Source organism: Cibotium barometz, chromosome 16, assembly GCF_041138505.1.
Source record: "Cibotium barometz isolate CiBa-2024 chromosome 16, ASM4113850v1, whole genome shotgun sequence".
Classification (NCBI taxonomy): domain Eukaryota; kingdom Viridiplantae; phylum Streptophyta; class Polypodiopsida; order Cyatheales; family Cibotiaceae; genus Cibotium; species Cibotium barometz.
The window spans coordinates 835,883-854,233 of NC_141061.1; the positions used below are offsets into that span (position 1 = coordinate 835,883).

At 43.8% G+C, this 18,351-nt stretch overlaps 2 protein-coding genes across 3 annotated transcripts in view; both read right to left on the reverse strand.

Moving 5' to 3' along the window:
* LOC147630246 (uncharacterized) overlaps positions 1–18,351 on the reverse strand; it is a 63,266-nt gene that overhangs the window by 24,971 nt on the left and 19,944 nt on the right. The gene's annotated exons all lie outside the window — the stretch shown is intronic.
* Positions 7,134–8,399, reverse strand: LOC147630247 (uncharacterized). 2 transcript variants are annotated; one of them, XM_086809958.1, is made up of 3 exons: positions 8,166–8,399; positions 7,911–8,072; positions 7,134–7,818 (listed from the first exon to the last, which is right to left on the reverse strand). In XM_086809958.1, the coding sequence occupies exons 2-3, from the start codon at positions 7,953–7,955 to the stop codon at positions 7,513–7,515; spliced, it is 351 nt and encodes a 116-aa protein (XP_086666084.1). In that variant the 5' UTR covers positions 7,956–8,072; positions 8,166–8,399; the 3' UTR covers positions 7,134–7,512. The 2 variants fall into 2 exon arrangements, with proteins under 2 accessions (XP_086666084.1, XP_086666085.1); XM_086809959.1 differs by lacking the exon at positions 8,166–8,399 and having other exon boundaries at positions 7,911–8,107.

Here is an 18,351-nt window from a genome sequence, read left to right on the forward strand (position 1 = left end):
GATCTTATGGTCAATGAATTTCATGATATTAACACTTCCTACCGAGAGAAAGCTGTTGGAATGGAGCACCTGTGTGAGAGGCAAAATGTGCAGGTACAGAACGAAAGAAGCGCACACACACAAAGGTCTACAAAAAGCTCCATGACTATCTTGTTGATAAGTACACAATTGATCAAAGTGATGAAGCCGTAACTAGTACCAAGATTAATCCAAAAGCTAACATGTGGCAAGTGATCCAACGGTCATGATATAAACTTAAACCATAGTCTATATGTGACACTTAATGCTAGGGGAAATGTCACCAAACTAATACTAATGCCTAATACACATTTCCAATAGCATATCTGTCACAATTCCCCATGTAATGGAAATGTGAATGTATGGAGTCACATCAAATCACAAAGTGTATAAGCTTAAAGCCTTGTGAAAGCTTCAAACTTATCTCTCGGAAGCCCCTTCATGAAGATGTCCATCACATTGTCCTAAGTTGGACAACAGACAAGGTTGATGTCACTTGCATGAAGTCTCTCTCTCACATAATGATAATGAACCTCAATGTCCTTTGTCTGTGCATGAAAAACCAGATTTTTTGCAATGGCAACAATGTGAAGACTTCCTAGTCTATTAATACTTTAAGAGACATAACTAAGATTGAATACAATAACTAAATACAATTAGAAAGCGGAAAGCTGAGTGTTGTTTGCATTGAGACGCAAGGCCTTGTTAAATAGGGCCTGAAGAGGCACAAATGAAGAGGCACATCCCTGACGAAAGGGTGTGACTCTTGAATGAATAGTTATGTCCTTTGGACGTAGAGATGTGTCCTTTGATCAATAGATGTGTCCCTTTGAAGAGACGTGTCCTTTGATGATGACCCATGTGAAAGGGCGTGACCCTTCACTGGTGTCCTTTCAATGATTAAGAGTAATTAGAGATAATTAAGAGAGATTAAGTCACAATCGTGACATTCCCTCCTACTTAAAATAAAATCCATGGTTATATAAGTGACTGTTGTTGACTGAAGAACTCTTGAAGTAATTCTGGATACTGTTGTAGATCTTCATCACTTTGCCAAGTTGAATCTAAATCATCCAAATCTTTCCATTGTACCAAGAATTCTGAAATAATCTTTTGTCGAGTTTCTTTCTGTCGTACATTAAGAATCTTTTCTGGAATTAAGATCATATGCTCATCTTCAATCTCTAGAACATAATTGCAAAAGTCTGGAATGGGAGAATCTCCTTGTGCAAACTTCTTGATCCATGATATGTGAAAAGTCAGATGAATCTTTCCCCATGAAAGTGGTAACTCCAACTTATAACTCACAGGAGAATTGTCAAAACCCCCAAGGATATCCTCGTAGAACGCTCTTGGTACGAGACTCGAAACCTACAAACAAACAAACAAGAAGGGGGTGCAAGCCTGACTCGCCTCCCAACCACGACAGCCGCGGGCAAGCCCACAGGACTTGGCTCTCCCCACCGAGCCACGAGCTGAGCTAACTAGATGGACGTACCGACCAATCTCTACCTCGTGACGTCCCATACCACCACGAAGCTACCCTCGCGAGTCTCCAGACTGTTGCCGGCCTCGGCTGCATGAAGCAGGTGCACGTCTGCACTAGATCCAGGCTCCTGACCATAGCGCTCTCACAAGTCACGCGAGACTCTATATCCCTAATGACTAACCTTGGCCACACTTTTATAGGCTCTTGGCCAGTCATCGGGCGTCCACACTTAGGCGCCCGCCTGTCCATACTTGGATGCCCGCCCGTTAGTCTATCCCTAACTCAGCTCGTCAATCAACCTGCCTAGCTCCAAGCTTCCCAAAACCTCGAACCTAGTCTTGTGTGCGTGTAGCACACGGTAGATACACACTGTGCACATGACATACTCCAAGGTTGCAGCCATACGTACGTACGTACGGATCGATCAGTACCGCACGGATCGTACGCGTACGGATCCATACGCATACGGATCGATCCGTACGTTTATTTTTTTTAAAACCCCTTTTTGACCTTCAACGTACGAATTTGGACTTATTTCGGAATTTCGCCTGCAGTGCTCTGTTTCGCTTTGTCTCTGCACACTGTGCACATTGCAACCAAGTAATTCTCACGCTCTCTCTCGCTCATGGCCTTGGTCCCTCATGATGCATCTCTGTCTCGTACTGTACTCTGATGTATACCATTTTATACCCCCAGTATGGTACAGGATGGAGCTAGCTAGGTTGCATATCATGATTGTATACTCCATGCATATAGCTTTGCATTCTCCTAGTAATAGAGCTCCATCCCCTGCACACCCAGATTCAGCTTTTTTATTCAGTACTTTTTCATTTTGTTGGGATGACAGAGGATACCCCATACATGTACTCCGATTTGTCTCATAGGCCGAGTTCGGTCTTTTGGAAGACGTTAATAAAATCTTTCTTTCTTTCTTTCTTTCTTTCTTGCTCCCTCCCGAGTCCCTCTCCCTCTCTCTCTCTCTCTATAGAGCTGGGGCGGTCCAGGCGCCCCAAGATGAGAGGTCCATCTCGACACCGGCGGAGACTACAACAGAGGATCGGGACCATACTAGCACGGCATGGGAGACGTCCAGTCAGAGTACTCACCATGGAGGACATTGAGGATATCCGCCATCGACCGATGAGAGACATCTTTGGATAGTGATGTGTATGATGCTTACCTTTGTTGCTGGAGTTTTCCTCCCACATGTTATCCATTAGGAGCTCCTGGTACCGTACTTTTCCTCATAGTTGTTTCAGTTTCAGTTACTTGTTTAATTGTTTTTAGCTTTCCTTACACAGACATTGTATCAGATCCACCAATTGTTGTAACCTTTTTGGTCTCATAGGTCATTTTGGCCTTTTGAAGACGTTAATATATCATTTCATTTCTCTCTTTCCTCCTTTGGAGTATGCTCTAAGCTCTCCCTCTCTCTCTCTCTCTCTCTCTCTCTTTCTTCCTTTGGAGTATGCTCTAAGCTCTCTCTCTTTCTTCCTTTGGAGTATGCTCCGATTTGTCTCATAGGCCGAGTTCGGTCTTTTGGAAGACGTTAATAAAATCTTTCTTTCTTTCTTTCTTTCTTTCTCTCTTTCTTTGTGTCACACAGCTTCCAGGATCCAATATGCCGAAGCCATGCAACCCCTACTAGCAGGCGCACACCAATGTCATCCGTGTTATTAATACGCCGACCCAAGCTGGTTCTGGCACGCATAGATGGCAGTGCAAGTATTGCAACTTCGAGCTCACGAGCACAATTTCTCGTGTCGTGATACACTTGACAGGTATTGGCACCACCGGCAATTGTGGTGGGTGCAAGCAGGTGCCGCAGGATATCAGAGACAAGCTCATTGCTGAGAATTCATCAACAACAAAGGGTTCAAAGAAGGTAAGAGGCAGCCAGCACACTCAAGATGCACTTCATGATGCGCTTGTGGGGGAGATGGGTGATTCTTCCACACAGGATAGCCAGCCTACAGGGGGCAGAAAGAGGGCCCGTGTCATGCATGAGGGTGATGAGGATGAGGATGCACATGTGCTGAGACAGAGTACTTTGCCTTCACGTGTGTCATCTCTTTCGTGGGTGAAAGAGAGACAAAAAGTGGCTGAGATGGAGATTGCTTGCACTCTTGTGGAGTGCAACATCTCCTTCAATGTACTGAGGACTGATCAATGGAAGAGAATGGTGAGAGCCATAGCAGAGGTTGGCCACACAGACTCGTGGTCCGGGGTGGAGTATAACAAAATGCGTACCACGATGCTTGAAGAGCAGAAAGCCTTGATAGACAAGGCATTGGTACCTGTCACAAGGCAGGATGACAGTCTTTTGGATGCACCATCATATCTGATGGCTGGAGTGATATGCGTAGACGACACATTATCAATATTTTGGTGTCCTCATGTCTTGGCACATACTTCTTGCGGACTATGGATGCAAGAAAGGCAGGAGAATCCATCATGCTGAGTTTATTTATCACCACATCAGACAGGCAATTTTGGATGAAGGGCCAGAGAATGTGGTCCAAGTGGTGACAGACAATGCTTCAAATTGCAAGCATATGGGTGAATTGGTCGAGGCAGAGTTTCCTCACATTGCTTGGACTCCTTGTGCTGCACATTGCTTGGACCTGCTGATGGAGGATATTGGAAAGTTGCCATGGGTGCAACCTGATGTTGCAGATGCCACGAAGATTACTACATTTTTCCGAAAAAAACATCAGGCTTTGGCCATCTTCAAGAGCCATAATGCACTTGATATGGTGCGACCCTCGAAGACCAGGTTTTCTTATATGTTCCTGGTCTTGCAGAGGCTTTTTAGATTGCAGGACCCACTACTACAGACTGTGGTGGACCCAAAATGGAGGTTTATGCACCATGCGCAGATAGAGGCCATTAGATACATTCAGCGGAAAGTGCTTGACGAGGCCTTTTGGACAGAGGTACAGAGCTTGACGGTGGCATTGCAGCCTATCCATGTCCTTCTCCGACTCACAGATATGGAGGCCTCTACTCTTCGACCGGTCTATCATCTCTTCATGGAGATGAAGCGCCATATTGCCGCTTGTACGACATTGACGGAGTCTCGGTGAGTGTACACTTGGATATGGTTCTTGGCTGATTATATTAATATTAAATAATATGCACATTGCAACAATATGTTTAAAGTTATATTATATAATGACTATTGGAATGTTGGCTTGTCAATTTGTAGCCGGGGTGACATCCTGGCTATTGTAGAGCGGCGATGGACATTTATGAGCCGTCCCATTCATGGGATGGCTGCATTGCTTCATCCCTTCTACAAGAAGCCAGAGCTGTTTAGTGAGAGCACTCTGCTCATGCAGAAAGACCGGTACATCAACATAATGTACGACGAGGATGAGCAACTTGAGGTTGATGCAGAGATGGTGAGTTTTATGAACAATCTAGAACCATCCTTTGCTAGGGCGGTGGTTTTGAGAGAGAGGGCGACGAAATTTCCTCACATGGTGGCAGAGCTATGGAAGACAAGGTCTTCCAAAGCTGACTCATCTTGCTCTCCGAATCCTCTCGCAGGTACTCTTGACACTTTCACAATTGCATCCATCTTTAAAGTTTAATTCATTAAGGGTTTTGACTCCAAAATCGTATCGTGATTCGTGATCGTAGGATTGTTCTGCTGGTGCTTGTGAGCGCAATTGGAGCGCCTACTCCTTGGTTCACACGAAGATCCGCAATCGACTTAGTACCGCTCAGCTGGAGCGATTAGTGTATTGCCGAGCGAACATGAAGCTCGTGCGAGATTATCATGCTTTGGGGACACCCAAGCAGGTATATTTAACTGTCGTACGTCTTTTGACACATTTCAATATAATTAAGTCATTTCTTGTGGTTCTGACTTGTCGGATTTTGCTTTTCCACAGGCAAATCCGACCCGTGTGAAGATGGTGCCAACCTCTACTGAGGACGACGTGGAGCAGCGTGTCAGAGACGAGCAAGCATATATTATACGACTCCTTCATAGAGAGTTCGAGAGCATCGATCGCCGTGTCACAAGGTCACGCGCACGGGCTTTGGCGATACCTTTGCGTGAGAAGGCTGCAGATTCAGAGAGCGCTAGACGGAGGAGCATTCGTCGGGGGAAGCTGCCTGTTCGTACGCAGCGGACTCGGGCGAATGAGGCTGTCACTCTCATTCATACTCAGAGTGAGTCAGGAGATGATGATGCAGCACATGGATCTCATGATACATCTTTCACATCATCACATGTGCCCGTGATGGCAGTGCCTGACTATGACGACGAGGGCAATGTCCTGACAGATGGGGACTTGCTCTCTTCTGGTACATCGTCATCATCATCATCTGATGAGGAGTTTTGACTCTTAGATCACGTTTCATTGTGGAGTCTAGACTCTGGACTAGCCCTTATGGGCCTTTTGAGGACATTTCTATGATGTAGTGTTGCAGCTTGCTATGTAGTATGTGCATTGTATTCAGTTTGTTTTGATGCATTTGCAGCTTGCTATGTAGTATGTGCATTGTATTCAGTTTGTTTTGATGCATTTGCAGTCTTTTAACATGGATGAGAGTCGAGACTTTTGTTGTGTAAACACTGATTCATCAGTTTATATAGAGCTAAGAGTGGTGATTGGTGATTGAAGATTGATCTCTCATTGAAAACTGATTTTGGTATCTGATGTTTGATTTCTGAAGTAACAAGTTTTACATCGTGCGGCAAGGGTTTTGTGATTACTAGTCAAATGCGTATTAGCAAAGACCTTATTAGATTGTCTTGTAGGTCTCTCTCACAATTTAAAATGTATTTGGATCTTTTTATGTTTATTTTGATATGAAATACCATATAGATTGATATTTTTTACAATGGTACGTATTTTTACGTACACAAAAATTTTATCTGTACGGAACAACGTACAAATACGTACCGTACATTACGTACAGTACGTACACATCAACCTTGACATACTCCCCTTCCTCTAAGAGCTCACTCCTGAGCTCACTAAAAAGCCAGGATAATCTCTCTGAAGAGTAGTCAATGTCTCCCATGTAGCGTCCTCCTGAACACGATCCTTCCACTTGATCTTGTATTCCGTGATAAGCGTATTACGCAATCTTCTTTCACGAAATCCAAGAATCTTTTCAGGTTCGTGTGAAACAAATGTCATGTCCTCGACATCTATGAGTTCTTGAGGAGTAACTAACTGGCATGTTCCACCCAGTACTTCCTTAAGTCTACTGACATGAAATACAGGATGAACTTTCACATAAGAAGGTAAATCCAATTTATATGCGATTGAACCAATCATTCGTGTAATACAAGGTTGATGTGTACGTACTGTACGCAATGTACGGTACGTATTTGTACGTTAATCCGTACAGATAAAATTTTGTGTACGTAAAAATACATACCATTGTAAAAAATATCAATCTATATGACATTTCATATCAAAATAAACATAAAAAGATCCAAATACATTTTAAATTGGAGAGAGACCTACAAGACAATCTAATAAGGTCTTTGCTAATACGCATTTGATTAGTAATCACAAAATCCTTGCCGCACGTTGTAAAACTTGTTACTTCAGAAATCAAACATCAGATACCAAAACCAGTTTTCAATCAGAGATCAATCTTCAATCACCAATCACCACTCTTAGCTCTATATAAACTGATGAATCAGTGTTTACACAACAAAAGTCTCGACTCTCATCCATGTTAAAAGACTGCAAATGCATCAAAACAAACTGAATACAATGCACATACTACATAGCAAGCTGCAACACTACATCATAGAAATGTCCTCAAAAGGCCCATAAGGGCTAGTCCAGAGTCTAGACTCCACAATGAAACGTGATCTAAGAGTCAAAACTCCTCATCAGATGATGATGATGACGATGCACCAGAAGAGAGCAAGTCCCCATCTGTCAGGACATTGCCCTCGTCGTCATAGTCAGGCTCTGCCATCACGGGCACATGTGATGATGTGAAAGATGTATCATGAGATCCATGTGCTACATCATCATCTCTTGGCTCACTCTGAGTATGAATGAGAGTGACAGTCTCATTCGCCCGAGTCCGCTGCGTACGAACAGGCAGCTTCCCCCGACGATGCTCCTCCGTCTAGCGCTCTCTGAATCTGCAGCCTCCTCACCCAAAGGTATCGCCAAAGCCCGTGCGCGTGACCTTGTGACACGGCGATCGATGCTCTCCAACTCTCTATGAAGGAGTCGTATAATATCTGTCTGCTCGTCTCTGACACGCTGCTCCACGTCGTCCTCAGTAGAGGTTGGCACCATCTTCACACGGGTCGGATCTGCCTGTGGAAAAGCAAAATCCGACAAGTCAGAACCACAAGAAATGACTTAATTATATTGAAATGTGTCAAAAGACGTACGACAGTTAAATATACCTGCTTGGGTGTCCCCAAAGCATGATAATCTCGCACGAGCTTCATGTTCGCTCGGCAATACACTAATCGCTCCAGCTGAGCGGTACTAAGTCGATTGCGGATCTTCGTGTGAACCAAGGAGTAGGCGCTCCAATTGCGCTCACAAGCACCAGCAGAACAATCCTACGATCACGAATCACGATACGATTTTGGAGTCAAAACCCTTAATGAATTAAACTTTAAAGATGGATGCAATTGTGAAAGAGTCAAGAGTACCTGCGAGAGGATTCGGAGAGCAAGATGAGTCAGCTTTGGAAGACCTTGTCTTCCATAGCTCTACCACCACGTGAGAGGAAATTTCGTTGCCTCCTCTCTCAAAACCACCGCTCTAGCAAAGGATGGTCCTAGATTGTTCATAAAACTCACCATCTCTGCATCAACCTCAAGTTGCTCATCCTCGTCGTACATTATGTTGATGTACCGGTCTTTCTGCGTGAGCAGAGTGCTCTCACTAAACAGCTATGGCTTCTTGTAGAAGGGATGAAGCAATGCAGCCATCCCATGAATGACGGCTCATAAATGTCCATCGCCGCTCTACAATAGCCAGGATGTCACCCCGGCTACAAATTGACAAGCTAACATTCCAACAGTCATTATATAATATAACTTTAAACATATTGTTGCAATGTGCATATTATTTAATATTAATATAATCAGCCAAGAACAATATCCAAGTATACACTCACCGAGACTCCGTCAATGTCGTACAGGCGGCAATATGGCGCTTCATCTCCATGAAGAGATGATAGACCGATCGAAGAGTAGAGGCCTCCATATCTGTGAGTCGGAGAAGGACATGGATAGGCTGCAATGGCACCGTCAAGCTCTGTACCTCTGTCCAAAAGGCCTCGTCAAGCACTTTTCGCTAAATGTATCTAATGGCCTCTATCTGCGCATGGTGCATAAACCTCCATTTTGGGTCCACCACAGTCTGTAGTAGTGGGTCCCGAAAGGGTCCATAATATCTTGGGCGAAGCTTTGGGAAAACTGATTTCACTGTCTTGTATCGATGAGGGGCAATATATAATAATACCAAGTCTCCTTCTTGAAATTCAATGTGACGACGACGCTTATTAGCTGTGCGTTGATATTGCTCTTGGACGCTGATCATCTTATCCTTAATCTGTAATAGAATATCTTGCATTTCCTGAATGACGTGGTCTGCTAAAGCCACTTTATGTTGAAGAACAAAGTTGGCAGGAATAAGGGAAGTATGGCCATAAGCTGCTTGAAAAGGTGTCGTTCCAATAGCTGAATGATAAGAATTATTATAAGCAAATTCCACCAAAGGTAAATATTCTTCCCATGAAGCTAATCGAGACTGAACATAATGTCGCAGCATTTCTTCCAGAATCTGATTAACTCGTTCCGTTTGTCCATCTGTCTGAGGATGATAAGCAGAGCTAAAGAGTAAATTTGTACCAAGAGACTTGAATATCGAAGTCCAAAAATGTCCTATAAACTTTGGATCTCGATCCGAAACTATAGATTTTGGCAATCCATGAAGTTTGAAGATATACTGTATAAACAGTACTGCAATATCTGAAGCCTGGGCTGCTTTCTTGCACAGGATGAAATGTGCCATTTTAGAAAATCTATCAACCACCACAAGAATCTGTGTATTGCCTTTAGAAGAACGTGGCAATGAAGTGATAAAATCCAAACTAATACTTTCCCAGCGTTCATTGGGAACTGGAAGTGATTGAAGAAGACCAGCTGGAACTTGTGTGCTAGCTTTCATACGTTGGCATGAGAGACACACTGTAACAAACTTAATAACATCTTGCTTCATTTGAGGCCAATAGTATGTAGCTGTCAAAAGACGATAAGTCTCGTTGATGCCTGGGTGTGCAGCATAAGTGACCTCGTGATGTTCTTTCACCAATACTCTTCGAACATGAGTATCATGAGGTACACAAATACGGTCCTGATAATATAATAAACCATCCACTATTGTATATGCTCCATAAATCTTTAAGTCGGAAGGAGTTGCATTCTGAGAATTGAGAATTCGAAATCTATTTCCAAAATCACGATCTTTTGAATAACGGTCCTTGAAACTTTGAGGTATATCCATGTCAACTGTAGAAATAGCCAAGACCGAAGCTGACGGCATACGACTGAGGGCATCCGCAACCACATTGGTAAGACCAGGAACATACTCGATTGTCATATGAAAATTGGCTAAGAATTCGACCCAACGTGCTTGCCTAGCTCTCATAACTGGCTGCGTGAAGATATATTTCAAAGAATGATGATCTGTTTTTACCACTGAATCCGCACCAAGGAGATAATGTTTCCATGCACGATAGGCATGAACAATAGCTAAAAATTCCTTGTCATATACCGGATATCTTCCTTGAATTGCAGAGTGCTTATGACGGTCAAACGCAATACCACGTCCTTGTTGCATTAAGACGGCACCAGTGGCAATATCAGAAGCATCCGTGTAAACATCAAAGGGGAGAGTAGGGTCTGGAATAACCATGACAAGAGTGTTGGGTTTTATGCTGTGTATGCACCCAGAGGAGTGCTAGTGATCATCAGTAGATTACTAGGGCACTTTTTACTTCAGTTAGTGGAGGTTTTTTCCCCCAGTTTAGCTCAGTTTCACTTATATGCAGTTTATAAGTGTTTTGGTCCACCCGGCACATTTATGGCCGGACATGTGAACACTTATCTTTAGGGTCACTATCATGTGGCTATTGTACTTCACTTTTTATCAATCAAGCATACTGAAGTCGTATTCTCTCTGCATCTTGGTTTCCACACCTGCTTGAACTTGTGTAAACCCTAACCCTAACCCTTCATTGCCTTCAATTGGTATCAGAGCATTGAAGCTTGCTCTGCCCAGCCCGTACATTGCCATTGTTGTGCGCCGTACTGCAGCCTCAGCATCTGCTGCCCGTACACCAAGTCTGCGCCGCCTTCAGCTACAACTATGCGCCGTACAGCATTCCGTACCTGACAGCGCCGTACAGCATTCTCTACCTGTCAGCGCACGTGTACCAGCCTCGTACAGTAAGCGCCGCCAGCAAATCGCCGCCTGCAGCCTGTCGTACCTGTTCGCTGCTGTCAGCATCAGTACCAGCTCTTGTCAACGCTAGTCGCCTTGAGTACTCAGTCGACTGCTGCAACAGGCGTCGACTTGCTTCCGTACAGTCAGCGCCAACCGTCATCTGCGTAGAGAACCGTGCAGCATTCAGTGCTGCGTACCTAGCGACTGTACCTGGCGACTGTACAAACCTGCGCATTCTGTACCTGACGTGTACCTGCTCGCCCAACACAGTACTGTACCTGCCCGTACAGTAAGCGCTACCTGCACAGTACTTCCACATCATCAGTCCTGTGAAGTACAATTAACTGTACTTGCACTTTGGTGATCTGTACCTGCAGAAATACCACAAGCAACTCAGTCATTTAGTGGTAAGCATTAAAATTCAGTTTTTGGGCATTTTTATTTTCTCTGTGAAAATATACAGGCACAACAGGCAGATTTTCTAGCAAGGAAATATACAGGTTTTTTGCACAGTTTGGGTGCAGCAAATTTGGGCATTTTTGGGGCATTTTGGCATTGTGTACGCCATTTGCTGCTCTACTCAGTCATTGGTGCATTGAGCTGCACATTCAGAGGATTGAGAGTGCAGGCATATTTGGGTGAACTATATTCAGTGGAGTACAGTTGTTATCAGGGTTTCTGCTATTGGGTTTTTTGGTAAACATGTACAACATTGTGCATAAAGCATAATGGCAAATCAACAGCAAAGTGATGTATTCACATATTTGTCTAAGGAAGACAAATTGGATGGCACGAACTACTCCTTGTGGAGTTTTATGCTGAAAAATGTGCTTGTGGCAAAAGGTCTTTGGGATTTTGTTAGTGGTGATGAACCACGTCCAGGTCCATTGGCTCCAGAGACTCCTCCCCAAGGGGGTGCTCGTGGACGAGGACAACAGGTACAGGCTCCAGGACAGCCATTGCCTGTTCAAAGAACAAATGCTCAAAAGACATGGGATGCCAGGGATGCACAAGCTTTGTCACTCATTGCATTGTCAGTACAGAGGTCCATTATACCTCATATTCGTTCAGCTGGCTCTTCACAGAATGCATGGGTGACTTTGGAGCAGATGTATGCTGCTCGTAATGAGGCTAGGATCTCATTTTTGAAAAGAGAGCTGGAAAATCAGAAAATGAATGAAGGAGATGATATGTCTAGCCACTTAAACAAGCTGCAGGATTTGAGAGAACAACTCATCAATGTGGATGAGATTATTCCTGAGACAGAGCTTGTGTCCACCATCTTGCACTCTTTGCCAAGATCTTACTTGGTTTTTCATACCTCTTTGAACCTCAGCATGAGGAATGCTGTTGAACCCCTCAAATATCAGGAACTTGTTGCTCTCTTACTACAAGAGGAGCAAATGAGGAAGAATATGAATATGAACACAAATGCTGAACAAGCATTTACTACAGGTCAAAAGGGGAAAGGAAAAACTCAGCCAAAGAGTGCAAATCAAAATTCAGGTGATGGTGGTTCTTCACAGGATACCAAGAAAAGTGATGGACAGCCCAAGAAGAAGGGCAAATGTCATTACTGTAAGAAGCCAGGTCACTACATCACGGAATGTAGGAAGAGGATTGCCAAAGAGAAGGCAAAGGAAGCTGGGATGTCTGTTAATGATGCTTCTAAAGCTCCTCCAGAGACTGCTTCTTTTGTTGAGGACAGGGATTACTGTTTTTATACATGCAGCTATGATGCCTCTTGGTCTTCATAGGCACTCAGTTTGACAGAGCATGCATGTACTTGGTATTTTGATAGTGGTGCCTCAAAGCATATCACATCTCGCAGGGATTTGTTTAGTCATGTTGGCCCTGCCCCTGTTGGCAAAACTGTTCAGTGTGCCAACAATGCTTCATATCCAGTTCGTGGCATTGGGGAGATTCAGCTCACAGCCATTGATGGCTCCATTCTCCGCCTTACAAATGCCTTATATGTACCAGGGATAAAGAAGAATTTGTTGTCCATTTCTTCTTTAGCACATTGTGGAATGCAAGTCCACTTTGATGATGATAAATGCATGGTCAGAGACAAAGCTAATGCCTTGACCTTGATGCTTACTGGTACATTATGTCATGGACTTTATCAGTTGGATGCATTTCAGCCAGTGGATCAGTCTGCTTATCATGCATTCACTCTTACTCCAGCTATGGTTGATGCGGAGTTATGGCATGCTCGCATGGGGCATGTAAATTTTGGTAGTCTTATGCTTATGCAGCGACATAATATGTTTACAGATCTACCTCTCATGGAGAAGCCTCCAGATCACATTTGTGAAGGATGTATTTTGGGAAAAATGCACAGGTTTTCCTTCCCACGTGATCAAGCTCTAAGAGCAACTACAAAGTTGCAACTTATACATAGTGATCTTTGTGGTCCCATGCAGACGAAGTCATTAGGTGGTTGCTTTTATTTTGCAACATTTATTGATGACTTCTCTCGTATATGCTGGGTCTATCCTTTGACACAGAAATCACAGGTATATGATGCATTTTTGGCCTTTGTAGCACTTGCTGAGACAGAGTCAGGATGCAAGGTGAAGACTCTCCGTTCTGACCGAGGGGGGGAATATATGTCACATATGCTGAATTCCTTTCTTGGGAGTAGAGGTATAAAACATCAGTATACTACTCCTTACACTCCACAGCAGAATGGGGTTGCAGAAAGGAAGAATCGGTCACTCATGGAGATGGCCAGATGTATGTTAAAGGCAAAAAGGCTACCACATATCTTTTGGGTGGAAGCAGTAATGTGTGCTTGTCATATTTTGAATCGATGTCCCACAAAGGCATTGGTTTCTATTACTCCTTTTGAGGCTTGGCATGGCCGCAAGCCTTCTGTATCGCATTTTCGTATCTTTGGGTGTCTTGCATATGCACACATACCCAAAGAGTTGAGGAGGAAGCTGGATGATAAAGCCACAAAATGCATTTTTGTTGGGTATAGCCGTGAGAGCAAGGGCTACAGGTTATATGACCCACTATCCAGGAAGATATTCACTAGTCGGGATGTGATTTTTGATGAAAAATCAGAAATATCCATGGCTGGTTATGAGGCAAATCAGGCTGAAAATGATGTGTTTGAAGGTCTACTACCCATGGAGTTTCATTCCACAGTTGGTGATCCAACTCATGAGGGTACAGGACAGCCAGCAAATGATGTAGGTGGTGCAGAAATTCAGCAGCCAAATGAGCCAGAAGCTGAACCAAATATGGGACAGCAGGCACCACAGGTCAGACATATACCTAGATGGTATTTGAGGACATTACAGGACAGCCATTTAGAGGGTCCTCTTGCTGGTCGTACTCGTAGGGAAACAAGGACCAATGAGCATGCACACATCATGGATTTGAATCTGGTTATGGCAGCCAGTTTACAGGATGATGATGAGCCTGATTCGTTTGTGGATGCACGAGATAATGTGCATTGGAACAAAGCCATGCAGGATGAGCTTGATTCTATTAAAAAGAATCAAACATGGGATTTGGTTGATCTGCCCAAAGGCAAGAAAGCAATTGGTACTAAATGGGTCTATAAGTTGAAAAGACATGCAGATGGATCCATTGACAGGTACAAAGCCCGTCTAGTTGCAAAGGGCTATGCACAGAAGAAGGGCATTGATTATGAGGAGACATTTGCTCCTACATCCCGTATGTCGACACTTAGGTGTGTCATTGCATTGGCTGCACATCGTGGTTGGGTTGTTCACCAGTTGGACATAAAGACTGCATTTCTACATGGGGACCTCGAGGAGGAAGTTTATGTATTTCAGCCCATGGGTTTTGCAGAACATGGTCATGAGGGGAAAGTTTGCAAGCTGAAAAAGGCCTTGTATGGTTTGAAACAAGCTCCACGAGCTTGGTATGCAAAAATTGATGCTTTTCTACTCACTCAGGGATTTGTGAACAGTCCATCAGAGGCCACTCTGTATGTAAAGAAAGAAGAGACAGATCTGCTGGTCATCAGTCTTTATGTGGATGATCTCTTGCTCATGGGATCAAATGATGACAAAATTGCAGCTTTTAAGGAGATACTGCAACAGACATTTGACATGTCTGACTTGGGCCTTGTACATTACTATTTGGGCATACAGTTTGTGCAGGATAACAGAGGCATTGGGTTGTTGCAATCACGCTATGTTGCTAAACTTCTGGAGAAGTTTAAATTTCAGGATTGCAAGCCTATTAGTACTCCTATGGAGCCTGGGATGAAACTGTCACTACAAGATGACAGTGTTTCCTTTGATGCCACTACATATGCTCAGGCTGTTGGGTGCCTCATTTACTTGTGTAATACAAGGCCAGATATTCAGTATGCAGTCTCTCAGTTGAGCAGATTCATGCACAGCCCACGGTTGTCACATTGGCAAGCTGTGAAGCGTGTATTCCGTTATTTGCAGGGTACCTTGTCTCTTGGATTGCTTTATCCTGAGGGGGGTGACATGCAGTTACACGCTTACAGTGATTCAGATTGGGCTGGTGATTTTGATACCAGACATTCCACTAGTGGAAATTGTTTCTTTCTTGGCTCTTCATGCATTTCTTGGCTAAGCAAGAAACAGACCACAGTGGCCACTTCGTCTTGTGAGGCAGAGTACAGAGCAGCATACACTACTACTGTTGAGTGTGTTTGGCTGCGTCATCTCATGACTGATATGGATATTTCAGTGGAGGAGCCTACACCTATCTATACTGATAGTCAGAGTGCCATTGCTGTGGCCAGGAATCCTGTGTTTCATGCTCGCACGAAACACATTGAGATTCACTATCATTTTGTTCGGGAGAGACTCCAAGCAGGAGATATCAGTCTGATCTACTGTCCTACAGATCAGAATGTGGCAGACATCTTCACCAAGGCATTACCACGTCCGAAGTTTGAAGCATTCCGCAATGCTTTGAATTTGTTTCCTTTTGGTGGATGATGTACAGTGATCACATATCACTCAAGGGGGGTTTGTTCGGTTTTATGCTGTGTATGCACCCAGAGGAGTGCTAGTGATCATCAGTAGATTACTAGGGCATTTTTTACTTCAGTTAGTGGAGGTTTTTTCCCCCAGTTTAGCTCAGTTTCACTTATATGCAGTTTATAAGTGTTTTGGTCCACCCGGCACATTTATGGCCGAACATGTGAACACTTATCTTTAGGGTCACTATCATGTGGCTATTGTACTTCACTTTTTATCAATCAAGCATACTAAAGTCGTGTTCTCTCTGCATCTTGGTTTCCACGCCTGCTTGAACTTGTGTAAACCCTAACCCTAACCCTTCATTTCCTTCAAAGAGTTGTTGTCAAAGCTGTCTTTAAATTTTCAAAAGCTTGTGTTGCGGCTTCAGACCATTGGAATGCAGGAGCGGACTTTAGAAGTTCGGTGAGAGGAGCAGCTATTTCGGAAAATCGATGAACCTTTGTGTGATAGAAGTTGGCAAGTCCCAAAAAAGAACGAACATCATGGATGTTTGTGGGAGTTGGCCAATTGACAATAACCTATATTTTCTTTGGATCCACGGAAATACCGTCTGCTGAAACAACATGGCCAAGGTATTCCAAGGATGTCTTGAAGAATTCACTTTTGCTTGGATTAATATAAAGAGCATTGTCTCGAAGCACCTGGAAAACAATCTTAAGATGTGCCTTGTGGTCTTCCATATTACGACTGAACACCAGAATGTTGTCAAGATAAATAATGACGAACTTGTCCACAAAAGGACGAAAAAGATCATTCATCAGACTCATAAATGTTGCAGGGGCATTGGTTAACCCGAATGGCATGACCAGGTACTCGTAATGACCATATTTTGTGCGAAAAGCTGTCTTATATTCATCACCTTCGCGAATGCGAATTTGATGATATCCAGACTTAAGATCAATTTTGGAGAAGACCTTTGCATGGAGCAATTGATCAAACAATTCATCAATGCGTGGAAGAGGATACTTATTCTTGATAGTTAACTTATTAAGGGCACGATAGTCGATGCAAAGACGCATAGACTTATCCTTCTTTTTCACCAAAAGTACTGGAGCTCCAAAAGGCCTTTTACTTGGTCGAATATGTCGTTTCTCCAAAAGTTCAGTAAGTTGTCGCTGTATCTCCTCAGATTCCGTAAAAGAAACTCGATATGGAGCACGAGTAGGTGGAGCACTGCCAGGAAGAATATCAATAGCATGGTCGACTGGTCGACGAGGTGGGAGAACCGCAGGAAGCTCCTGAAGAAAAAGATCCAAGTATGGAGCAAAGAAAGGTTGCCTGAGATACATCACCTTTGTATCTATGTCCTCGGGAGGGTCGTTGGCTGAATAGACCATTAAAATTGCTGAGGAACAACCACTCTTGCGGACCCACCGTTTCACTTAAAGAGCTGAAAGGGTTGGTGTAGAAGGTTGGTCTCCGATTCCTTCGAGAGCCACAAGCATACCATTTTGAGCAAATTGTATAGAATGGTTCCGGAAACTGATCAGGGGATCATATTGATACAACCATTCTTGACCAAGGATCATATCATAATGTGCCAAATTCATGACTTGGAAATCCAATTTGTCACGATAGTGCTAAATTCGAAAGGAGAGGTGTTTGGCAATGGTGTTACACGAGGATGTGGAACCATCGGCAAGCTCTACTTCATAAACAACAGTACTTGGAGAAGTCTGAATCTTCTATCTCTGAGTCAAGGTGGTTCCCACAAAATTATGAGAACACCCACTGTCAATGAGCACCTGAATAGGGTGACTGGAAATAGAACCTTGAAGAACCAAAACCTGAATAGACCACTGAGGCAACGGTGAAGAGGCAATTTGTGCTGTAGCAGTAGCGGTAATTACTGAAGTATGTGCAATAGCATGGTGATTAACTGCACGCTTTCCTTTGTCAACAACTAGGGGTTTCTCCTCAGAAGTGGGGGGTTCAGCATTAGAATTCTGTTGATGGGTTGGTCTTTTGGGGCACTCAAACCAACGATGAGGTCCATTACAAATTGTGCACAATTCCGTCTTTTGTTAATCCCGTCCAGAAGGAACAGTAGAAGGACGAGGATTGCGAGATTGGTCACGTCTTTGGTCCCCTCCACGATCCGAATTGCGTGGTTGGAAGGAATGAGAACGTCGGAACCGAAAAGAGGACGATCCTTCTGATCGGCGAGGGTGTTGAGAATTATTCCATTGGGGATTAGGCCGGGAGGAAGAAGAGCCAGATGACTCTCTGCGACTATCTCGGCTCATACGAGATCCATTGGCTTTCTGAAAGTCATTAGCTGGACCAGAAGAGGCCGGATTTCGAGAATTAATGTCTGCAACGCGCTCGGCATATCGTATGGCATCGGCAAGATCGACAGGGTTATATTTCTGAACAT

Coding starts and splice junctions, on each gene's coding strand:
- LOC147630247 (XM_086809958.1), bottom strand. CDS start 7,955: ATGAAGCTCGTGCGAGATTATCATGCTTTGGGGACACCCAAGCAG. Junction 7,819..7,910: donor CTTTGGGGACACCCAAGCAG/GTATATTTAACT, acceptor GCTTTTCCACAG/GCAGATCCGACCCGTGTGAA.